The sequence below is a fragment of the Bombus huntii genome, chromosome 15 (assembly GCF_024542735.1).
Source record: "Bombus huntii isolate Logan2020A chromosome 15, iyBomHunt1.1, whole genome shotgun sequence".
In the NCBI taxonomy this organism is placed as follows: Eukaryota; Metazoa; Arthropoda; class Insecta; order Hymenoptera; family Apidae; genus Bombus; species Bombus huntii.
The window spans coordinates 5,879,835-5,905,872 of NC_066252.1; the positions used below are offsets into that span (position 1 = coordinate 5,879,835).

General features: G+C 38.7%; 1 protein-coding gene across 7 annotated transcripts in view; it reads right to left on the bottom strand.

Moving 5' to 3' along the window:
* LOC126873902 (venom dipeptidyl peptidase 4-like) overlaps positions 1-26,038 on the bottom strand; it is a 303,798-nt gene that overhangs the window by 113,628 nt on the left and 164,132 nt on the right. For all 7 annotated transcript variants that reach the window (XM_050635247.1, XM_050635250.1, XM_050635249.1 and 4 more), the window contains 2 exons: positions 21,838-21,890; positions 9,046-9,245 (listed from right to left, as the gene is read on the bottom strand). In XM_050635247.1, coding sequence (XP_050491204.1) covers positions 9,046-9,245; positions 21,838-21,890 — 253 coding nt within the window. The remainder of the gene's footprint in view (positions 1-9,045; positions 9,246-21,837; positions 21,891-26,038) is intronic.

Below are 26,038 nucleotides of genomic sequence, written 5' to 3' on the forward strand. Positions count from 1 at the left end.
AATTTCAAAGAAATAAACTTTTCACGAACAAACATCAAGTTTAACAGGTTTCTCGAACTGAGCCAAGAAAAAACGAACACCCTGAATGATCTCCAGCAGAGTACGAACCACTCCACATCGTGCGTATTTAATCTCAAACAAATAGAACAAATAGCGTCGCTTCAAAACCATTACAAATCGAGATACGATCGTAAAAAAGGACGAGAAAGACCGGTGACGAGTTGCACGTTAGACAAGCCGCGTTTTCATCGAGTAGTAAAATGAACTTCCGCGGATATCACGCGGACAATAAAGGGAAAAAGTCATTTCATTCGGTTGGACCGGTCGAGCTGATTGTCAAAGGGAGGAAGATCTGTATGAGGAAACCGCAAACGCTTCTTTCGTTTCGAAAGGAAAAACGAACGGGAATCGAAGTTTGCACAGTATCAGGAATTGCTATCGCGTTTCACGTGTACTTCGCCAGGGACAGAAATTGCGTTGACGTTTATAACGCTTCGGCCGATATCCAACGCTCGCCGGCCGCGCTATCGTTCTACCTTTTCCACTGCAATTCATCCACAGAAATTTCAGATAACGTGACACCCATTCGATACCGAATAAGTTCGGAACTCCGAAGCTGCGTGGTTAAACTTGGGAAGATTTAACAGGAAAATTCCCGATGTTCGAAGATGATTTCGGTTGACAATTGGAGCAAAAGATGGAAAACGAAATTTTTAATTTTGCTTTTCTTCCTGACGAATATTCCTGCGCAATATTTTATTGGATATTGGTATTTTCTATAAACGTGATGCTTTTCAAACGTTTGTTATGTATATAGAAAACAGCTTATAACAGTCTTATAAGGTAAAATCCTATGGTTCAGAATAATGGACCAGGTACTGGTACTAATTTCAAGTAGCTTTGTATATTAATAGAGTTAAAAGATACAACAGCGACATTTTTCTTAAATTGCATCTATAAATGTGCTAGTCGAGCAATTTTTCATCTTCCGTAATAAAGTTTTAAAGCGTTCGTGTGTTGAAAGTTATTACAAATTACTTGCATTCTAGCCGCACAATGCATCCTCAAAATTCCGAGTAACGCGATGGTTCATCATGTTGAACCAGTAAAACTTATTTCTCGAATTCCGAAATTCTGACTCTGATGACTAATTAAGCTATTTCCGTAGGAATATTTTTGACAGCCAATTTATTCCTAAAATTCCAATTAACGCCTTCCGATACGAAGCAGTTTCGCGACACTGACGTAGGGTTTCTGAACTTACTGAAACTTAATTCTCGAATTTCCGGCTTTTAATCTTAATAGTGCTTCCTCAACGTTCATAATGGTTTTGATCTTGCAACTTTTTTAATTTGTCTCTGCGTAACCTTAAATAGAATTGCTACGGGTTGGAAGAATCTCTGTCCTCGTTGTTTATGAACGATATTTTCTCCGACGTCGAGGTAACTGCGGCTTTAAGAGGGACTGCTTAAGTCCTCGGGTTTACTTCTGCATCTGTTACCTCTGATTAATTACGCTGGGAAAGTAGACGAGCTGGTTGCTTGGATATTTCCAAGAAATAAATGTGTCTACGAGGCCGTTTACACTTTTCACGTAGAAACTACTTCTACCGCGCAGGATGCACCAGCGATCATGGGAAAATCAATCGAGAAGATAATTCTATATCAAAACGTAAATTGAAAATGTGGAATAAATGCCACAACAATTATTTAAAAAGAGGCTTAAAAAGTTTAAAAATTATTTAAAAAGCGAGAATAGTATTATGAAGAAATAAGATACGTACATTGCCCTTTGATTAGAAAATAATGACTAGATCCCTATGCATTTTCATATCTTCTTATGAACTATCTAAAAAATGAGAATTTAGATGGAAATTCGTTTCATCTACCAAACATTACGATCAACGTCCTATTTTCGATATTTTACATATTTTCTCATTTTACATGCATCGTGCGCATTTTTCTTTCTCCGAATTTCCTGTAAACGCATGAAAATCCGTAGTGTAATCCATAACACTCGACGCGCTGTTTGAAGAAAACGCGAATGAATTTATTACTCCACCTAACATTTTCTCTGTATTTACTCTTGCACTGTTTTCAAAATGCAATCGAAACAGATGCACCGAAAAATAACACGAACAGAGCGAGAGTTGGAAATTCGTGGAGAACACGCGAAGTTAAGGAAATTGTTACGTCTGACTGGTCATGGCGTGGCAACAGTCACAGCCACCAGTTATACTATAGTTTGGAACAACCGTTAATAATCGATGCTCGAATGCAAACGTCAAAGCTATGGGAGAAAGGAGATGGTTGTTCCGTTCTGATTGCGCAAGTTATTTGCAAAGCGCTACGCGATTTTGCGGCTCATTCCACGTAATATTTCTGCCAAGTACTGGCGTGACAGTAAATCCGACAGAATGACAAGTGTTGCGTAACTTGTTCGAGCACTTGCTTGATAAACTTCATTTAATAACCGGCGTCTGTTGTTCTGCCGGTTAAATGGAATTTACATATTTCACTGACTACCGACAGGATATTTGGCGTCTAAGATATTTTTCTTTCGAGTTTATCACCGCGAGGAAAATTATAATTTTTGGTTACTTTGATTCAACATAACGCTAGAAAAAAATTGGAGAATTATTAGTATTACAAATTCATATTTGTATAGATATATAAAAAAATATGTTAGGAAGGAAACGGGACATAAATTTGTTTTGCAGCTGAAATAACGAACATGTAAACTAATTTCCATATTGCATATATTTTTCTATTTTACATTCCACGCATTTCTAGGTTTTTAAATTTCCTACAAATGCATACAAATCTGCAGTTCAGCTACCATCGACTATCCCACTTCATCAATCAAAGAGGAGTGACGTTGTAAACGAAACTCTGATAAATTCATATGGCACCGTGATAAATAAACTGATTTTTAGATACGAAATTGTAAACGATAACGATAAGGATAACGAAAGCGATATTCGCAACTTTTGTCGCGTGTAGAGCGACAGAAAGTTGGATATACTCGCGGGACACACTGGTTATAATATTATCAGGCTTTCCAACCGACCAGTTCTATTTTCGTTAACGACGCTAATGAAATATAATTAACGTTTGTCGAACCCCGTAGTTCCTTGAACATGCCGCATTAGATAAATCCGCCTCGTTTAAATTTAATACCGTCGGGGATCAGAAGGATATGTGAACGTAACCTGGCCAACATTCTCAACGCTAATGTCCTGATGCATAAATTACCGGGCACGCGAACAAAGAGATACAACCATTTTACTTAAAAGCAATTCGCATACACGTGTTACCCACCGAACATTTTAAATCACTTCATCGATTGCATTATGGAACTTTGTTCGAATTCTTTGAACAAGTAAATTTGTTTTCGTATAGGAGAAGATCGCTATTGCGATAAATTTTGGAAAGATAGAATTTTAAAAGGACATTTGCAGGTTTTCTCTATATTTGTCAATTCAAAGAATAGTTCTCAACATGACTTTTAATATCTTTAATTAGCAATTGCGTGTAATTTGCCGATTGCGTATTTAAAAGATCATTTGAAAATTCCAAATCCACTGGAAAAAGAATCACAAACTTGCCGCTTTTCGATTATCTACTAAAATTTCATTCACTCTTGCAAAGCTTACGAAAATACCGTGTACTCTCTAGTAAATCGAGATCCGGAAATTATAATATTTGCTTTGTTAATTTAGGTCCGAAAGTTTCTACCGTCTTTTTAACAACTCCACCTCGAAACCCAGCGAAGCCGCTTACAAATCGACGCCGGTTTTACGCTTGTAGTAATCCATCCTCAGAAATCCTGTCTGATCCGTCGAAAAAATAGCAACACGAAGTCGGTTCATCAGTCAGACCAAAAACAGTAATGAAATTACTACAGACATCGCTGAAGAGCCACGTCCGTAATTATGTTCTTCGATGTGCGTTTCACTCGTCGGACGAATCTGACGCGGACAGTTAATCCACGGTGGATGCGAAAAATGAAAGCTGAGATCTTTTGCAAAATGTTGGCGACTGAAAAAGCCAGCGTCAAATCAACACAGTAAAATATCAATCCTTGTTTCGTTGTTACTAAACCTTAGACTTGCCACTGTCGCTTCGCTACGAATTCCTCGAAAATAAAGGCCGATACTGTTTCGTTCGAAATGCGAACTTGAGCGAAGTGTATCGCTCGGGATGAAATACGATCAATTTTTACAGTTCCCGCCGTGATAAATCAACGGCGGTTTACAGCCAAGTGTACGAGGCCTAAATTCTTCTTCCACGACTATTGCATCGATGCATATCTGATTTGTTCGACTGATTTTCCGCGGAAAGACGCGTTCCAGGAACAGAGGGTAGAGAACGTCGATAAAGTGTCAAAGCGTCGACGAAAGGCGTGCCAGGAACTTTTCAACAGCCTGTATTTTGTTCACCGTCAGCCGAAGACTTTCCTGCTGACGGCATACTTTATCCAGTTGCCACGCCGGCAGCGTGGCTCCGGGGAGGATTTCGCGGGCAAGAATTTAGGATAAAGGCTGATTTACACGCGCCACGACCCTCCAAACCATCCCAGCGGCGGCATCCGCCGCGCGCGACAGCCCATCGATTTCCGGATTCTCCGCGGAAACGAATGCGTATCTGTTTCGCGGCGCTCTGCCTCTATAAACTCAATCTGCCAGGCAGACCTGGCGGCATTCATCGCGAGTAATGCATATGCAAAGTGACTGTAAAATATTGTTTTCGTCCATGCTCTGTCGCGTTAAAAAATGTCGAACGTTTCTGGTCATGGGTCGCGCTTCCGCGTGTTCCTGTTTGTGTAAATATCCCCGATACGGGACAAACGAACGTTTATCGTGAGAAATGTGCCGGATTTTCATCTTAGCGTGGAGGGGCGATGCTGCATGAAGTTTGTCGAGAATCAGTCGATGGCGAGGAATTTTCGGTGGAATTTTTCTTTCTTCGGGTCAGCATACGGAGCATTCGTTAAATTGAGAATACGAAATTTTGCGCATCCTCTGGAATAGTTTTCAGAATAGTTTTGTTATCAGACGGTTATTGTATAGTACAAGCATTTTACTCTTAACCGAAGGTATTTTGGAATTTTCGATGGAATTCTTTTTGTCGTTATGGACTTTTTAACTGGGCTATCCGGAATAGTTTTCAAAATAGTTTTGTTATTAAGCAGCAAGTATATAAAATAGAAACATTTCGTTTTCAATTAAAGGGACGGAATTCTGAGCGAAATTCTTTCTGCTGTAGTTTTCGGGAGAATTTTTTGACCAGAAATACGAACGTTTTGGGGACTCGGTGAGATACTTTTTCATTTTTATGATTCCATCGACACGCACCGCTTTTTGCCAAAATGAAATCGTGAATTCTATGAATAACAGAAATACAAATCGGAATGTGCCAGATATTTTAACACGCGTTTGCGAGGACAATGGAAAGCACGCGTGGAATTCCTCGAACCCGTCTGTCTGTTTTCGCGTCAGTGGTACAGCCACGACGTGGGCCAACGTCAAAGACTTCGTTTCGCGTGTAAACAAATCACGGGAGAACCCCAGCGGCGCTAATCCCCGCACGATCCGGATCATGAATCCGATTCAGTCGTCGAATCCGTGGACAATCGGCCAGCAATTAATCCAGAGCGAAGTTTACCCTTCCTACCGGGAGCTGTGTCTAATCGAATCGAAGGACGCGCGATCCAAAGGACTCTCCGGATTCCAGACGACATTAATAGCAGAAGACAGAGGCAGCGATAGAGAACTGAGAAGGAGAAGGAAGGCGAAGGAGAAGGAACAGAGATGTGCGTTTAAATATTTACACAGCCGAGGAGATCTTATTGAATTCGCATCGCGATGAATCAGCCCAACCACCTTATCCAGAAGAAAATGGTGAAAAAAAGTGGATAGATGGATGAATGGATTTCTCTATGAGCATCTTCCGATGAATTTTTATGCATCGTTCATTCCATCGATTGAAATCTAACGAACTACAAAGTGAACGATTACGAGCGAACCGTTTCATTTTATACGATCGTGGGAAACTTCGAGACACAAAAACGCACAGAACGTGCAAAAACAAATACGAAATATTCAGAGTACAGTATATCACAGTATATTACCCCTTGCACAAGTAAAACACTTTTTTACCTAAATTCGATTACTTTAATCGATAAGCGGATGACCGAAGAGGAATGAACAGGGAATTTCAGAGAATTGAACTCTGATTAGGAAGATGCATCGAGTTAGAAAATTTTAAATAGAATAATAATAAGCAGGAATTACGTAAAAGGGAATCATAATTCAAAAAATATTGAGAAAAAATCAGTTTACCGAACGTTTAATTCTTTTAAGAGCATTCGTTTTCTCTTTCTATCGAAATCGCGCGACCAACCAAAATCTCTAACCTATCGCTGCACGATAGAAAAAGACTTGAAAAAGTGGATGGATGGCTGGTTTCCCGCGGCTTTTCGGATGGATTTTTATGCTTCGTTCGTTCGCTCGTGCGCGATTTAACGAAATACCAGACAAACGACAGCGGTAAAAGGAACGTACTCGAGCAGTGCGAGGATAGAGCGAGACGCAAAGAGCTGATGAAGGCTCAGAAATATGCAAACGCGCGCAACATCCCCCGAAGCATCAGCTGTATGAATTACGACCCCGGTACGTATTATCGTTCCCGGTTCCAAGGGGGCGAAAACTCATCCGACTTGCACACGTACAAAGGGCGGCGAACGCGTGGCTAAAAAGGGCCGACGAAAAAATATTGCATCGACGACGTCGACATGACTGTTCGATCTGGGGCAAGAATCGCGTTAATACGCGATAACCGCGATTCAACGAGGGATTTTTCCTTCATCCCTTCGTTTCCTCTTTTCCTCGTTTCGTACCACCGACGCGGCTGTATCCCATAATCCTTCAAATACGGTTGTCGTCGATAGGGACGAAAAGTTTGCCTATCGATGTCTCTGTTTGAAAATTCTATGCGAGTAAACCGTTTACGTTTTGGTTGATTTACTTTCGTTTGAACTTTTGTATACAGTAAAATAAATGAAATTTATAATTAAAACTTGCCATAGATTTATTATAAAATTTATAAATAAAATTTATTACATTATAAAATTTTCAATGAAGTAAATTAAATATTATTTTATTGCTTGCTACACGAATAATTAGTCTTGTACCTATGACGTATTAGTACTTTCTACGTAACAGATGCTTGTATTTGCGTGTGAGATGTATTGATAATGATTTATGAAATGTACGGGTGCTTAAGGGGTTAATTACGCGCGATGCCAACGTTACATTACGCTATAGCGTAAGATAATGGAAATGGGGAATTAGAATCGCCTCTATGTGTTTCCGAATGATATTATTCCGCGGATTAAGGGTCGTTGACGGCTGCTAGACAATTTTAGCTACTAATTTCTTGGGTGACAATGAGGTCGTACCGTTGTAGTTGGCTAGAATCAATTGGTTAGTCGTATACGGAAGGGTAATTAGAGGCTGAGAAGCTTTGTTTGTTACTGAATTTATGAGGGTCGTAGAGAATATGGAGATAGAGTATGGAGTAATATTGAAGCGATGCAGATAGCAATTTAGAAAATACGCGAGTTATTCTAAATTTATGGAATCAAGTTGTCTATTTTTTAGAGTATTAAGTATTAAGTGTAGCTGGATAGTGAGATCGATCATTTAAAACAACTGATTTTTATCCTTCCAAGAAGCAAAAAGAGCAGAATTTTCCTCACTATTCAATGCAATGAAAAAGAAATTCCAATATGATTTTCTTCAAAAAGAGAAATTCTTTTTGTTAAGAACGAAAAAGGAAACAGAAGGTAGGAAATCATGCGGAACGATGTAGAAAACCACGAATTTCGAGCCGTTTGAAAATGGCCAATTAACAATTTTTTCCTAGAAGCGAGGGGCGTCTATTAAAAATAATTATACGAGTCAAATTGACCGGATCATTACAAGCTCGAAATTGGCGGGCTCTCGCGGTTTGGAAATCGCGCGAATCCCTTTATTCGAAATAGCCGTAGTGCGATCCAGTTAATTTTGAAGTATGCAACCCTTGCTGGCGGCCCGTGTGCAACTACCTCGTTGTGATAACGCTATTTCCGCTCCGAACTATGTGAATTCAGCCGTGTGATGCTTGTTTATTCCAGAAGAACTGCCAGACAGCGGTTACGCCGTTATTAGCGAAACCGCGCTGTTACGCAATTATTCGCGCGTTACAATCGCGCTTTATCCCCTAAGATTTCGATAGTTAAACTTTTATCGAGTATCTGTCTTCGTAAGAGTGAGAAATCGAGATTTCGAAATTTTGATACGTTGTAACGAGTGACAGCTTGAAATGTTTCATTTCATATACTGTATATCGTCCAGAAAATTCATGCTATTTATTGCTTCGAACCTGCAGCAACTCGTTAAAAGGGACGACAAATTTCTTCCTGGAACAAAGGTTCTTCATGAAATTGCTCAATACATTTATCGTATATGACATATAATGCTAAAAAAATTTGTTAAATCCTTTGAATATTGCTTAACGTGCATACAGTATACTTTTCTACAAAGGTAATTCAAAAGTGTTAAAAAGAAAAAGAAAACGCTTCTGAAAGTGTAGTTAAGGAGAAAATTTTCGAGCAAGGATCAAAAAAGGGACGAAAAGAGAGTGGAAGGTCGAGTAGAGGCGCGAAGAACACGGGGGATAAGAGGGAGGGCAAACAGTCCGTGTACAAAGCAAAGAATCGAACAGATGGAATTGTTCGTTTAAACGCTTGGTCCTTGTAAATGTACTTCTTCAAACAGATACACGCGCGCCACTTACATCTTGTACATCGTAGAAGGTGTGCAAACAATCCACTCTATCTACAAACTCGCAAGTTCAGAAGGTTCACTTGAAAATCGCGTTTTCTATCGATTTTCGTTGAATCGGCGTATCCCGTTGTCTAAAGTCTTCTGACTTAAAACGATTTAACGTATGGTATCCCCATAAATAATAAAAGAGATTGAATAAGAAATAAGAAACTTACCTTCGTAGACCCAGTCCGGTACTCCATTATAAATAATTCCGAAGACCCCGGTGTCTGTGATTTGATAGTCGACGGCCACTTCTGCTTCCGGTCTATAATAGATATTGTTCTGGTACACGTACACCAGTGCATTGCCTTGTGGTGCCCAGGTTGCTAGTTGCAAGGAAATCGAGTCGTTTGCAGTCAACGAGCTCTCTGATCTGAAAAAAATTGGTTCGCGTAATTTTTTACAATTTTTTCCTATAAATATGTATTACTTCGTAGGATACGAGACACTTTGCGAGGTTATATGTAAATGTGTGCAACGAATGAGAGGCGCAATAGATACCATAACCTCTAATCGTTTCCATCATATTGTTTTAATTCCTATTAATTATGTATGTTATACGTATTTAGATGCATATTACAAATTAATAATTCTAGCATTAAAGCAAATATGTAATAGTAAATCTGATTATTAAACACGCGAGGTATAATTCATGGTCAACTTGATTGTTAAATAAATGTGTAATAGAAGACTAAATTATTAAACAGACGCCTAGCAAACTCAATTAATGTATAATATGTATATGTATATGTACTAGTAAACGTGATTGTTAAACAAACGTGAAATAGTACGCTCAATTATATCAAAACAAACTAATAACTAAGTGTAAAAATTATCTTGAAGCTAAAACATAATCGTAATACGAGTTACAGGTTACTCTGACAGCCAAACGAACGATCCAACAAACACGAACAAAAGATTTTAGAAAACTATTTAATTTTATCACAATAAAAACTACTACGTTATTAAACAAACGTATATTAATAGAACGAAGCTAACAATAGTGCATGAATGTAAAAAGAAGCAATAAGTACGTATAGATACGTAACTGACAGGTTAGGTTATACGATGCACTTCAAACTATATGATTAATGTGTATTAATTAAACATAGTAAAAATAATGAAAAAACTCGTGATACACTAAGGAAGCATTTGAAGCACGTTTTTATTACGCAGTTGATAAATTATTACTTTAAGACATTGTAAACGACGTGATACGTCGTTAACGGTACGAAACTCGACACTAAAGTGACGGTTTGTCTAGCAAATTTGACAATATTTGGGCGCGAAGATTCAAATGCTCTTCTACTCACAATCACGCGACGGAAACTTCGTTCGACGTAGAAATTTCCTCAATCGACGAATTATGAAACTCGAAGCAAATAGTTATACGGAATTGTTAACGTTTTAATTTTGACAATATATTATTATTATTATATTAATTATATTATATATATTATTAATTATATTATTAATTAATATATTGACAATATATTATTAATATTCCGTAAGAGTCTATAACGACTGAAACCAGGAAACAATATCAGAGTCGATATGAAAAAAGGAATGCTTGGAAAAAGGAAAATCTGTAATCCTCCATCAGAAGTGCATAAACTTCATTATGAATTATGAACTGCAGAACGGATGAACGGTTAATGCATTTAACCACGTACTACCGTATTACATAAATTTTAATGGAAATAATCCCCACGATTCAACACATTGCAACAAGGAACGAATGCCAATCAAAGACAATAGCTGCAATATATCCGAACGTGGTAAGACTGCTTATATTCAAATGCGACTTAATCGTGGGTTAAATCTGAAGTCTAATAGGCTTATGGAATCAAATCTGGAATAGATTCGAATAGGTATGTATATCTTCTAAGCTATACGCTGCAGCTCTAAATCTGCTTTCCGCGTTGCATCTCGAATATCGGCTAACTCCAGTTAACGCTCAAGTTATTCGTGGCTTAACCTCATCTCATCGTCGTATTCATCGGTCTTCGACGAACAGGAGGAATGATGTCGTTACCATTTACTCGGCACTCCTTCTACGAGCGTCGATATTAACGAGAAACGATCGAGACTCGAATTGAAACGATCGAAGAACAGAGTTAGAAAAAGAAGAAGAGAAGGAAGAAGTCGAGGGGAAAACGGCGTCGTTTGAGATTCCGTAACCTGCAGCACGATAAAACGGCGAGATATAAATGGTCGAGGATTCTACGTTCGCGAAGTAACAAGCAGCCATACGATCTTGTTCGATCAGAATTGCCCTGGAAGAAAGCACTCTCTGACGCGATACGAAACAAACCGAAGGCTACAAACGCCCGCAACCCACAAACACGCTGAAAGGAGTAACGTGTGCTCTTGATGCCGCGATTACCGGCGTGGTCGAATGCATACAAGCTCCTCAGGATCTGTCGGTATTCTTATTTCAAAGGCAGTAAAAGCGGCCCGGACGTAAACCAAAGCGCTACGTACATCGAGATTGCTGTGTTACAGAAAACGATCCTCCAAGGATATCGACGTTATGCTCTAAGCTCGATTCGTTCCTTCTTTCGATCTGTCCCGCCAACAGCTTGATTAATATTTATCTCTATCCTGTTACACAGACTGGTTGGTTGATTGTACAGAGCTAGGCGAGAGTCAGCGAGATCAACATCGAGAATTTGCGTTGCGTGTTTTGTACACACAGGCTGAGTTACACAATTTGCCTATCCTGGGTGATCTATGCAGTGTATTGGGCAGAAAATTTAAGGGATGCTTCTGCGAGGCAAAATCGGTAGGACGAAAATAAAGAAGAAAAACATTGCACTCTTCGGCTTTGTTATTTCTCTGACCTACATTCGTTCATTTAAAAAAGTTGCATGCTTCATTTTTGTCTTATTCTGGCTCTTGTGGAAACACCCCTTAAATTCTCAACCACTTACGTACAAACACCACGTAAAGCAATTGCCTGATACATTTATGTGAATTCTATTAGGTTCGCTGGCTGCTATATGAGGTACCGGGCAGAAGATTTAGGCTACGTATGTTGTACTATGTTATACAGAGTAGGTTACATAATTTGCGTATGTATACGACTGGTTCCTAACATACGTGCAAAAATATTTGATATCTAGAAGGAAGTGTATCGCGGTGGAATGATTTTTTTAAGTGAGTTATACGTTTAGGAGATATTCAGAAGATTTTGAATTTATTAAATAGAGTGCATACGTTTTTGTATCAAAATTTAAAAGAGCAATGAATATATGATTCTGTAAATGCGATACTCTGCAGCGCAGAATCCATTGCTACATACATATTTCAGACTGTGTCCAATATCTGGTTATAACTTTGTAGCGAAGTTTTCACTTGCACATTACACGATTTGCCTGCAGTTTGACTGAACAAGTTGGAAACACCCACTATACATTTTATTCCGTCAATATTATCGTACGATATATTGTTAGAAATTGTATAAAGATATAAACTCGAAGAAAAAGCTTAATATATACATATATATATATATATTTGTATCCAAAAAATATTTTTGAAGCTGTTAATGGTGCGCGGCTCTCAACGCGTGGCTTTTGTTTCAATTATCCAAATCCTCAGGATCGTTCATTTAATCGAATGGGAGGAGTAACTCCGCAGGTAGTCGGTAGAATACATTTCCGAGAAGATGTAGATGGGCCTTTTACTTGAAGCGCTGCTTCTTCACTTTTTTTTTTATGGTGGAACGTCGTTTTACGAGAACGTTGCTCGGAGATTCTGTCGAGCTTTCGCCTGGTTGGTAGATTCTTGGTTTACGTACCCGCTGTTAGAATATTCGATGCTGGATTCTGGCCTTCGCTTCCGAGATTATGGCATCTTGATTAAACTATAGCATCGAATTTCCCGGCGAACGTTAGATCTCTTATTAAATATCCTCGATTGTGAATCGATTGAAAATCTTGAATTAAGATGGCTATTGAATTACGATAGAAAATGAAATACCGCGAACGACGATGGAATTTCTCGGATTGTAGTGAGTGCTTGTTTATACTGGTCTCGCTTTATATTTACTATCGAACACCTTTCACTATCGTAAGAATGCTGAGATGATAGCTTCGTCCTAGATATAATAGATCTTCGAAAATACATCTTATAAATTCATTTCCAGTAAACGCATGAATAAAACGTTGAAAGTGAACGTTTACTTAACTGTATTAGATCCCGATATCTTTCTACTTTTACTATTAAACAGTTTTTATCGCTGTAAGAATGTTCGCACGAGCCAATTTCTTAGCTTCTTTCCAGATATAAATGCTCTTAGATAGATAGATCCTATAGTTTTTCTTTCCGGATCCTTTTGCTACCTTTTGTTAAAAGTAAATGTCAGAATCTAGCCCGAAATTTAGGTAAATGGCCGCATAATTTTCACAGAACGGGTATGCAAAGTGATGGATCGGGCTGATTGAGATCCTTTTATATCTAGGAAAGGCAGTAAAAAGGTATCACCGGAATTCGCTAATGGCTTTTAAAGGTGACTATGGTTAGGAGTTAACGCGAGCCGGTGTGTGTTCATGCAGAGTTGGCACACGGTTGAAAGGCTGAGTAATAAAGAAGCTTGAGCAAGCGCGTTACATTATTTCCCTTTTAGAATTGAATCCGCATGCCAAGCAGATATACGCGGTACGTTGTTAAACTCGGTCACCGAAATTAAATGGCGGCTTAAAGAATTTACGGGGGTCACGATGAGAACTCGAGGAACCATCCTTCGGACATTCGCGTTTTTATTTTCCATCGAGCTGAACCGACCGGAAAAGCTTCCTTTGGTACTTTAGTGAAATTAAAACAACGCCTGTATAGAAGAGATATTTTCCAGATTTGGCTTCAGCTTCGATGGCCATTGCGTTTTTCACCATCAACGGTGTGTTCTTCTATTAAAGAAGTTACGAAGATTGGATTAACCTTCCAATTCTTATTAAATATTCACGTTACGATCCAATATTCCTTTCTGATCTTTATTAAGAATTACAAATTATGTAACATGTTTGGCTCTATAACAAAGATGTTTAGGTATTGTATTAATGTACAATGTATCCACGTAATGGCCAAAAAACTATCAATTTTCTTATCTTACAAAATAAATAAAAGCTAACACACTTGGTTTAGAAATAGGAGGCTAAAGAGTGCAATAAAATCTGAATACCGCCCGACAACAAGAACTTCCCTTTTAGAAAATCCAAGTAATGCCTCCTATCCTTAAAAAGACTCCTATAAAACAGTCACCAATAAATTACGTAAAGTGCCAGGTCTTCTCGAAATACCTGATAAACTCTGGGTCAACATCGATATTTCCAGCTAATCCCCAGACGGAAGATCAGTTGTACAACGGGGGGAAAAAAACTCTAGTAACATGAACAAGAGTAAAAAATTTTTCTTGACTAGTTCGCCGGAATTACTGCAGCAACGATGCCATGGTAGTATCAGAAAAAGAAAAAAAAACAAGTACTTTGCACGGAGGGAGGAGTGGGTGGCTGTAAAAAGAGTAGCCTCCTCGTAATTCCTGGTATTTGAATTTTAAGACGTTCAAGCTTAGGCGACTACCGCAACCCTATCTTGCTATAATTTCTGATATTTGAATTTTAAGATGTTCATGTTTAGACGACTTGCGAAATCCTCCGTTATTTGAATTTTAAGATGTTTAAGCTTAAGTGTCTCAAGCAATCCCATCTTATTATAATTTCTGATATTAATATCAGCTATTTGAATTTTAAGACGTTCAAACTTAAACGACTCAAGCAATCCTGTCTTACTATAATCTCTGGTATTCTATACACGTATTATATATAATATAACATATACTATAATTTATAGTATATTTAAGACGATCAAGCTTAAGTGACTCGAGCAATAACATCTTGTTCTAATTCCTGATATTCGTGTCAGGTATTTGAATATTTCAGGCTTAGATAACGCAAGCAATACCAGCTTACTATAATTTTTAGCATTTGGGTGTTAAATACGGAAGTAAAACAATCTTCTCTCGACTCGTTCAACGAAATTTCTGCAGTAACAAAGACCTGATAATACCGCAACAACAACAACAACAACAAAGGAAAGATTCGCTATAAGAGGAAGCTACTAGGGAATTTCATACAATTTATAAAATACATCGTGGCCAATGGGAATTGGAAGAATGGAGGGGGGAATCGATGGAAAGTTTCGCGAGTCTCAGCAGCAGCTATCGTGATGTCAGAGAGGTTCGGCTTCAAAGGAGAAGTTTTGGTCGGGAAGAGCGAAAGAAAGGGGATGGGCGAAGAGTCATAAATAAAGACGCTGGTATTCATGTAGCGTAGAAACCGGGTTTATGGCCGAAACTCTTGTACCTTGTGGTACAAAGTGCACGGGCGTTCGATCCCTTGATTTCAGACTTTAAACCGGGACACGGTTCGTTCCTCCTAATTGATAGGCGAACTGCAAACGCGACAACGACCGGCACGCGAGCGAATTAGCAAGAAATTCGGTCTGGCTGCGAACCAGTCGCTGGAGATTTAAAGCGTGCGTCGTCCATGGCTTACAAAGCTTTGTCGAGAGTTTGGTAAGGGAACGTTGTTAAAAGTTAGTCGAAACGCATGCGTTTCCTACGATTCGAATCTGGAGCAGCTTGTACGTGATGCTCTGTCTACTATCCGCTTTTCTCGGTCATATTCATTGATCGTAGTCACAGGCGTAGGTAGAACGATTTCGAATTGAACGAACTTTGACTTTTGATGTACTATTTTTGGGTGTATTACGTATCGGCGGAGAAGCCGAGAAATTGAAAAGAGACCGTTTGGGAATGTTAAAGGAACTAGAGACTTTTTAGCGAGATAAGTCGATCGTCGTTCAGAGTTGAATTTGCTTTGATTTCTGTTCAAGAATTGTAAATTTATCGTTCTTGATGGCTCGAATAATTTAGAACTAAATACACTTTGATATTCGTCACGAATAATTTTCTACTAAATTGCAATATTTAAAAAAAGAAAAGAAATAGAAACGGAAAAATCAAAAAGAAGAACTTTGCTACCAAAGGAATGCGATATTTTCTACAGTACACGGAATACCGGATCCCATTAAATAGTAGAACGTCGTTCAGCGAAACAAAGGCAACGAGCCCTTATGGAGGCGAGAGCAGAATTCGGCGAAGATCCATGCCATTCGTGCGGAATAAAGATTGGTGGAATATCGTGTGTGTACATGATGTGTTGCTGTATTGGTTGTAATCAAATTCGTTTAAATGACTCGATCCAAGTTTGGAAAGGCTTGATTGAACAAACGGAGAAAAACACAAAGAGAAGAGAAGACGGAATGCTGGCAGTAACTGGCCCAAGAATCACAAGGATTCCGATGTTATTTCTCAATCGCGGCCCAGAAGAAAGAATTTCTGAATATTTTTCGTTCGTTCGCAGTTGGCAAAACGCTGACAATAAGTCCATCGAGGAATGAACGACAAACGATTCGATACAATCGACCGATGTATTAATGACGAACCAGGAATAATCATTGATCATTCGAATTGTGGTAATGGATCGCGATGTTAAGTACACGTTATTTTCTGTTGTCTTTCTTCGTCTCCATTCGCTCGATCTGCTTGTATAAGTTGCTTGTTATTGTTATTCAAGCTATTATCTTCAAGACTCATTGTATTCTCGACGCAGCAATGTTCCATTGAAGGAAATCGGTCTTATCGAGCTTCGAAACGTCTCGTATACTACGTATTTTGACGGTTCACTATGGCATAAATCATATAAAGAAATCATGTTGACCGAGGAAAAAAGGATTACGTTCATCGTCGAGCGATGGCTTACGCGTTGTTCCGGATGAATCGCGCTTAAAGAGAAAGCATGCAAACTACGTTCCCTGCTGTAGAGAGAATGTTTTATTTGAAAGATCATAATGTGTCTGTGGTGACTGTGTTTCGAGCGAAGCTCTCTGGTTAACTTAGATTGCGTCAAATGGAAATGCTAATTTTCTGGTTTGTTGTCGATTACTCTCAAACGTAGCAAAAGCAAATTACGTACAGTAAAGTATCAAGTATCAAGTATCAAGTTTTTTTCGAATATATAATCTTGTACATCCTAACGTTACCTCGCGGTATCATTTACAGTGAAATGCTACGAAACAGTTCCTCCAAAAGGAAAGTCTTCTTCCGCGTCTTTTGACGTGTATAAAACGTTAACGCCATTAAGAGACGTTGCATTTAATTGCACAAAGAGAGAGTTTAATTATATGCGCGCGGTAACGTTTTTACGTTTTAAACACTTTAATTTCACATTTTCTAGGAATATTACTCGTCAGTACCACCGCATATATATCCAATTTCTAACCAACGTGAAAAGTATTCCTACCTTGAACAACAATCTCCAATCATCTAAGATAGCACCTGTGATAAAATATAATTAAAACGTAATTCGGGATTCGAGGGGTTGACCTCGAAAGAAAAGAGATTCTGCTGGAGCGATGCTTAATTTTCCCGGGATATCATCTTCGTGAGATATCGAACGCGAGACAAGGAGAAGACGGCTGATCGGAAAATTGAAATCTGGAATTCATATCCGAGACGACGGCGGCGAATTTCATTTTCGATGGCACGTTGAAAATTCGCCGAGCATCCTCACAAGCCTACGTAGAGGAAAGCCGACAGAGAGAAAAATGTCGCTGGCAGGGGAACGCGTAGCTTCGTTCGTTCTTCTGGTCACGCCACCGAAGTCATTCATGCGCGCCAACCTACGGCTTTTTGTTCTTAACTTATCAACTCGTTCCACAGCGACCTTTCCCGCATTTCCCTACCGTGACTCCTCGCGTGATCTCTCCGTCGACTGCTCTTTTCCGCGATTATCGTATTTATGAGAGTGGTTTCCCCTCTACGAGAATCCAAGGGGACAATTCTATTTGTACCGTGTTTCTTTAACATCTGAATCTTCCTTGTTGATAGTTACGATTGCAACCTTGCACCTCCATGATAAAACTACATTAGCCTATTTTAATTAGATCGCGGATTTTTATCACAGACTTTTGTATATTACTAGACCGACGACTGTCTAAATTTTCTTTGTGTAAAATGTCCGGATTTTACGTACAACTCTTTCTGCACACGCGCCAGCACTAGATTGGTAAATAAAGTCGACATATAGCAAATTTTACGCCTCTTGTTTTCTTCGATTCTGACACATGTCAGTTCGGTGATTAAATTGTGCAGCGACAAACTGTAACGTGAACACGTTATGTTACTTTCACCTGGTGTTTACTGCGTAAAACTTGCTCTACGATAGATCGACGTAAACGAAATGCCAATACCATATTTTAAGTTGCTCTGTGTATAACTTGTAGTTTTCAATTATTTAGATGTTAAATTGTCCATATGACAATAATAAACAGTTATCGATGCAATAGTATTAATTGTACGAATACTATAATATTCTAGAATTATAATGTTATATGCATATCACGTCGATCAACAATATCGATAAAATATAGCTATCGACTTAGCCACGTTTGTATGTTTGCATGCAATATCGAAATAAAAACTTAATTTTGTACTCTCCAAGTGATTGCATTTTTTGTTCCATGCAAATCGTATGCTTTGCGTTTCTAATACAAATATTAAAATATTTTGTATGCTAATGATCATAATCATTTCACCGTTCAAGTGCATGCACAGAAACAGTACGCACACCTTATATGTGTTATATCTATTCGTAGTACGTAAAATCGTGGACACCTTGTGCATAAAGAGTTAGCAATCTAGTAATACGTTAGGTTGTCCGAAAAGTTTCTTTCCTTCCATAAGGTGATAATAGATGAACAACAATTTCTGCTTTATATTATTTTATTGAATTAGGTACGATCCATTTCGTTCTATTTCTATTATTACGTTCGTGCATAATTCAATAAACTAATATAAAACAAGAAACATTGTGCGTCTATTATTTCCTTATAAAACGAAAGAAACATTTCGGACAACCTAATATATATAGAAGTCTGTGATTTTTATGCAAAATTTGTATTGACGTAATTAAAGTAGTAGAAGTTAAAAAAACAGATCCGTTGAAAAATACAAATACCCTACTTTCGGTATTTTATATATTTTTGTGTGTCATATGCGTTGTATATCGCATGGCTTCGGGCTGTAACTGTGCCATACGTATCTAGAACACTGTCTGTATTTACTATTCTAATCCTAGTTATATCAACCATAGAACTATAGCTCCCCTCATCAATATTTAACTGCTAGCTGCATCCAACGTAATACCTGCGCTCGCTCGTAAGAATAATTGTAGTAGCACTCCACTTGCAGATTTAGCTAGCGTCCATATTTATACCTGAGGTAACGGATTAAAGGGAGAGAAAATTATCTGCGTTGCATTTAAGCCAAGCTACACGCGTCTTGCAGAGGAGCACAGTTATCCCATCACTCGTCCGTACTGAATATCGATCTTAACTGAAACCATTGTAACATTCAAAACCATTGTCTTGTTAGAAAATGAAATTACTTTGTGATTAGATAAAAAGATTATAGTTTCAGTGGTCTACTAAATTACAAACTTAACAAAGATGATAATATTTTGATACAAGTCATTTGAACCTACCAAGCTTCCTTCGCGTGGTTTTGCAATGAAACGTTGCGTTAACGCAATTTTCAGCGCCACGTAGTCAGTCATTGATTACCAAATTTCTTAAAATACTTAAAATACGATAAATTTCTGAATAATACGAACGATCTATATAACATGGCTAGAAAGAAATGTGCGAATACGATATCATATATCGCAAAAGTACAATTTTATGGCGCGGTATATTTCAATCTATCGCGGCTGCTAGGCAAAAATATATAAAATTCGCGTGGTGGCTCGCGTGTTAATGGGTCGGAGAATAAACGTAGACGGTAAATGTTCCAAATGTTTCTCAAACGAAACGCGATGGACGAGCTTCCTGGTTTGAAATACGGCCGCGGCTATAACTCCGAACTTTGAAGGACCGAACTTTCGAAATACGCCGGCGTGAACAGCGAAAAGTTCCCGCCATTTCTGAAACCGTTCTCGACCCTTGCTCCCGTCAACGAAAAAACCCTCTAACCTTTCGAACAATATTGGTTGTTACGTTTCTATAGAACTTTCATGCTCCATTCGAAACTTTATGGAAGGCTTCCGCGGCTTTTCGCCAGCTTCCGATCTAACGTCGTTTACCAAGCGGATAATCCGTCGGGAATCGGTTTTCACTCCCACTCTACCCAACGTAAATCTACTACTTTAGCCTTAAGGGGTCTTAAGATGAAAATACCGATCGATATTCGGCTGTAATTAGCGAGCTTTCCTCGAAAGTTTCTCATTCTAATCGAGGAAGTCGATACGCGCGAGGCTTAACACGGTCACAGTTCGTGACGAAAATTTATCTCCTATGGATGTTGGCAGGAGAGTTACACGTGTCACGTGAGGTAACATGTGCAATAACGTGTTGTGCAATTACGTTAAATAATATTTGTGACAGCATATATCGCGTAGATTCTTTGAAACTTGTTAAGGAAATGCATGCGATACATATGATACAGGTTGGCGAAAGTGTTTCACGAACATGGTAAGTACGTTGTGCCGAACATAGTGAGATTTAATTAGCGCTATGACGAGACTCGAGGCAAAGCTCGAAACTAACTTGACCTTATACAGGGTGGTTGGTAACTGGCGGTACAAACGGAAAGGGGGTGATTCTACACGAAAAAAGAAGTCGAAAATATAGAATAAAAAAAATTTTTTTTTTTAATTTTTCCATCGAGACAACGATCTACAGTGAGATCCGTTATAACGAGACGTGATAAAGTGCACGCGTACCGAGCGAAAATTCAAAGTCGATTTTCTCGAAAACAAAGCCTCGAACGAAAAACTTTTATTCTATATTTTCGACTTCTTTTTTCGCGTAGAATCACCCCCTTCTCGTTTGTACCACCAGTTACCAACCACCCTGTATATAGAAATTACAAGATATTTATTAGAAACATATATTTGGGCATGTATAGCTCGATACGTAGAAACGAAGAAATTTTACGTAATTATTATCCGCTCGAAACTATTTTCTCAGGCTACAACATCATCTCGTCGTACGTACGAAGTTGAAAAGCCGCGAAGGATAGCAATAAAGACTTCGGGGCAGTGACTGCAAGAGAAATTCGTGGCGCACCAGCGAGTACGATTAAGCCAGTGGCAAAGTGGGTGGAAACGAATTCCAGGTAAGCGGCGTTGGCTCTAATCGTAATATAAGCACTGTTAAATGGAAAATTAACGTCCAGAGATCTGCCGAGTAAACTCCTACTGCTGGCGAGTTCGAGAAAAGCGAGAGTTTTAAATTTTAAACGACGATGGTGAAAAATTCCACGATGACGAGATTACACAATATTAGAACACCTACTCGTTACATCTGGCGAAAATCTTCGACCACAAATTTTGCTTTAGCAGTTGGCGCATAATACGAGTAAAATGACAGATATGTAATAAAACGTTTAAAGAATAAAGACAATGGAAGGCGTACAATTTGTGCAAACTATGGCTGTTGTTCTAATTACTAATACTTTTCTCCGGCATATCTTTGCTTCTTCAACAAAATATCGTTCTCACGTCTGTCCCGAAGAAGTAAACCGCGGAACAAGCCGCAACGTGCTAATAAAAACAGCCGGGTTGTGAAACCCGAGAAACCACAAATATGTCAACTAGGGAAAAGGATTGGGGAGAAGCTTCGCGTCGCGTTTCGCGATTAAAACGAACACCGCGGGTTAGGTCGCTGTGGATGAAATTCTCGCGGTCGTAATTTGCACGCCGGCAGGCCCTTTCGAGTGATCGCGCCGCTTCGCGGTGGCGCGAAGATTAAAATGCAAATCTGAAGTTCTGTGACCCCTGTGTCAGATGGAATAAGTTTGAGATACGATTAGGTGAAATGGCCCGCGGCCTCGCCACTCGTTTACTTACAAGGTCTGCAGATTCACGATCCTGTAGTGAGCCAAGTACGTGTGTCGATAGAGCTGCAACAGAAAGAAGAGCAACGGAGAATGTTTATTAGCCGAGACTGTCGGGGAAACTTGACCGGGGAAATTGGATGCCGGCAAGCTTTTAAGGGTTAAATAAACGCTCCCGGGTCTTATCGCGACGTTCTTGTCGTTTACTCTCAGTTTCTCCTTTTTTCTTTTTCAGAATCATTTTCTTTTTTTTTTCTTTTTTTACTTTTTCGAATCTCTCTCTCTCTCTTTCTCTCTCTTTGTCCCTGTCGGGCACATGCTCTTCGTTTAATATGTTCCCCGGGCGAATCACGTTCGAGAGATTACGTCCTCAGGGACGGATTCTGTTGAAGCTATATTAAAATTGGTAGAGATGCAACCGACAGGACGATGGGCATTTTCTTTTTGAGAGACGTAGCAAGATTTGTAGAGGAAAAAAGAATTTACATGTATGAATTCGGTTAGGACGAGGTAAATTATTGTAGAAAATTATACAATTTAGAATTTTTAATATTATTATCCGCCGCGATTTATCTAGCCCTAATCAAATTCATACTGCAATAATTATACTTTCCAGACATCTTGCGATTGAATGTGGCTTAAGAAAACAGACCTTGTTACGTGTCGTATATAGCAGTAGTATTTATTTATCGTATAAGGCTTATGCCCAGTGCAATCTTGTTATATATACATATATAATATAACATATACATACGTATATAAGCGTACGTAGTAAATGAATATAAAATAAATGGTGTTTTAAGTTTATACAGTGGATTAACTGTTTCGTTAAGGCTGTGTGGTCCCTTGCTGTTAGCTAATTCGATAGATCAATTTTCTCCAATTCGGCCTTCTAAGTAGAGGCATTTTAATCTCGTGCACGATTTTATGCATATGTATATATCTTTTGTTAGCTTTTCTTCTCGAAGGAAAAGGATGCCTGCAACGTTCACATTTTTTTTAAGGAAGCTGACCTGCATTGCCTATTTGTGAGGACACTTGATCAGAATATGTTCTCCTGTCGCCATTTCGCTACTACTACACAGTACAATTTCTTATACTTTATCACGTTTTAACAACATTAATTGTAAATGACACAATTTCGATGAAATAAAATAAATGACACCTTCAGTGACATAGAAAAATGAGGCTCGTATAATATTAATTTATCTACAGATTTAGCTGCGTTTCGTTACCGTTAACCTGTATTCTCCTACTTCACATCTTTTCAATGAATTTTCAATTTATGCGACACACGTGAAAGGGTTTCCGAATAAATTCCATGTCTTCGACACGTATATCCACTTTCGACCCTCGCCAAATGTCTGTGACGTTTTTTTACTACAATGTAAAATCGAAATGAAATCACGGCGAATTTTTATGCCACACAATTTTTATCCCAACAGTAGAATTCCCAACGTGCATGCCACTTCTTCTTGCTACGATATTCTTCTTACGTCGCAGGCGCATGAATTTGATATAAAATTATTTCGCTCGAAGCGCATTGCACCTAACCACTGGCGAAGGATGGAAAACGGCACGTAATTTTTATTTCAATAGGGAAAGGGCCGCTAACTAACGAACCCTTTACTAGCAGATTTACCTGAAACCAGTCGTCGCGAAACACCGACTATTTCAGCGTAGAGCGCCATAACGATAACGCGACTCATACGCCGGAGGACGGCTAATTACGAAACAGAAGCACGAGGCTGCCGCGTAATCGGAATTTTCAGTTTCGAACAAAAAAAGCTATGGCGATAATCCGACACGGTTGCGCGAGCTTTTAAAACAAATGCAAATTTCGTCGAAAATTATACAACAGATGAAACGCGTCTTTGGAAACGGCAAAAATGAAGAAACGAGAGATTGCAATGTTTGGAAATTTTATATTTCCGTTAACTAAGACTGATTTAAAATTTTGATACGCTATATCTTTTATAAGAAAAAGAAGAAAAGGCATCGGAAGAAATGTGCTTCTCTTATGAAAAATTAATATTCGCATAGGCAACTAGGATCGTTCGTATCTCGAGCGATATTTCATTCGCAAGGCAAGAAAAGCCTTTCAAACATTTGGCTTACAAACTGATTGTATAACGTAGTACAGATTTCGGCAAATATCCTAAAATCTTCTCAGATCTTTTGTCAAAGATTGGAGTAATAAAGGAAATGAATGTAAACGTAAACGACTGATTTTGCTCGTGGCAGATTAAATAGGTATCATCGTTAAATATATCGGCAATTAAAAAGATATTTGATTCGAATAAATGGCTCGTATCTCCTCTTGCTTACAGAGGAAAAAATGGAACGAGATATAAAGAAATAAAAGAGTTGAGAGTTGGAGAAAAATACTAAAATAGTCGTCGTATAAGGAAGAATAAAAATGGCAGATGTTTCGCGATGGGACGAACATCGAGGCAACGTCGCTTATCTCTGGAAATGTAAGCGGTTATGGTACCTGCGTTTTTCCCTTATGTTTCATAGCTCGTACAAAACCCCTTATCGTTGCCGTTATAATTCATCTTTCGCCGGAAATTCAAATGCAGCTTTCGTATCGACTTTCACGTCACGATGCAATAATGGCCAGGCTGTTTCCTTTTTCTCCTGTTTCTGCGCGGTTTTAGCGTGCCTTTCGAATTGCGTGACGGGCGAAACAGTCGTTTAAAGACTCTGCCTCGCCGTCTTATCAACTTGAATTATCGTTTCTAAGTTTAAATAGAAAAACGGAATTCTAATTGCTAGAATTTATACCTATAGGTCTCCTTTGCTTAAGACCTTTCCGTGTTCCGTTCGAGGAAAGTAAGTAATTATTTCACCTTTCACAGTTCTATTAGACGTTAACGGAGTATTTTAATCTGTTCGTTTTGCGTGTCGGATAGCGCGATTAAAATAATCGGCGAATTATTGTAATTCGAGCGGAAAGAATTTCCGACAGAAAGGAAATTAAATGAACGTTTGAAGACACACGTTGCAGATTAACAGCTTCTGATATTCAGTTTTATTGGATAGAAGAGAAACTTCAAGTCTTTAATGAGAAAGTATGAATAGAATATATTTTGATTTGATATGTACAACGACGCGGGCGAATATTCATAAAACGAGAGTTGAAGCGACAAAAATGTTATTCCGTAATTTTCGATTTATTTTCACAGTTGGAATAATCTTCTGCCTGTTACTCGCTCCTGTCTAATCGACAATTAGTCAAATGCACGTATACTCGACAAATCGAATCGCGCAGTTACAAAATTGAGACTATTCAACGTAAACTCCGCAGACTCGTTGCGAAACATCCTGACTGCCCTGTGCTTCCCTTTTCTCGCGTTTATGACACGGTTCTCAGTGATTTGAATCTTCAGTCGTTGAGAGGTATAAGGATCATGTTCGATGTCATTTTTGCTTGTAACGTATTCAAAAATCTTATATCTGATCTCGATATTATTCAGCTACTTTCCATAAACGTTCTTTACAGAAGCCCAAGGAATTTCAATTTGCTTCATTCTGAACAATACCGTGCAGCATACACGTGTTTTAATTATGTAAATCGCATAGCTGTTCATATTCCAGGATTGATCCATTTGACTAGCCCCTTGATTCGTTCAAACATTCTTCGATACACTTGCTATAGATACATGCGTTTAAATTTTACGTTTATTTTTCCTGTAATTTTTTTATTCTTACAATATGTGTGCCTCTTTTTACATTGCAAAATACCAAAGGGACTTCTCCCCGCGAACAGATAAATTAAACAAAAGTTAAAAAGCTTTCAAGCTCGATTTTCTCGAAAGTAAATCTTCCAAGGCAGTTTCGTTATTCTTGATTTTTCTCTTGCGTTTGTCTTATTTTTGCGATAATTCGAGCTACCAAAGATGGTTTGTCATTTATGTCCAAGCGTAGCAGTTAGTCAAGTGAAATTTCTTCGTGTAGTCTGAATTCGATGGTCAGAGGTAGTAGTTGTGCCTTATCGGACCAACGTGATGCACTGTATCGTGCCTCGAAAGAGTTTATGGAGGCAAAACAGAGTGGAAAGAGTGTCATGAATCCTTCCGTATCGTTGCACACTGTCGATGCACACTGTTCGATGGTATCGCGATCCACGAACCCGGGTTTGGGTTATTTATCGCCAAAGTCCGGCTGTTTTTCGTTAGTCGATGATTGCCGAATTTTCTGCATCGTCCAGT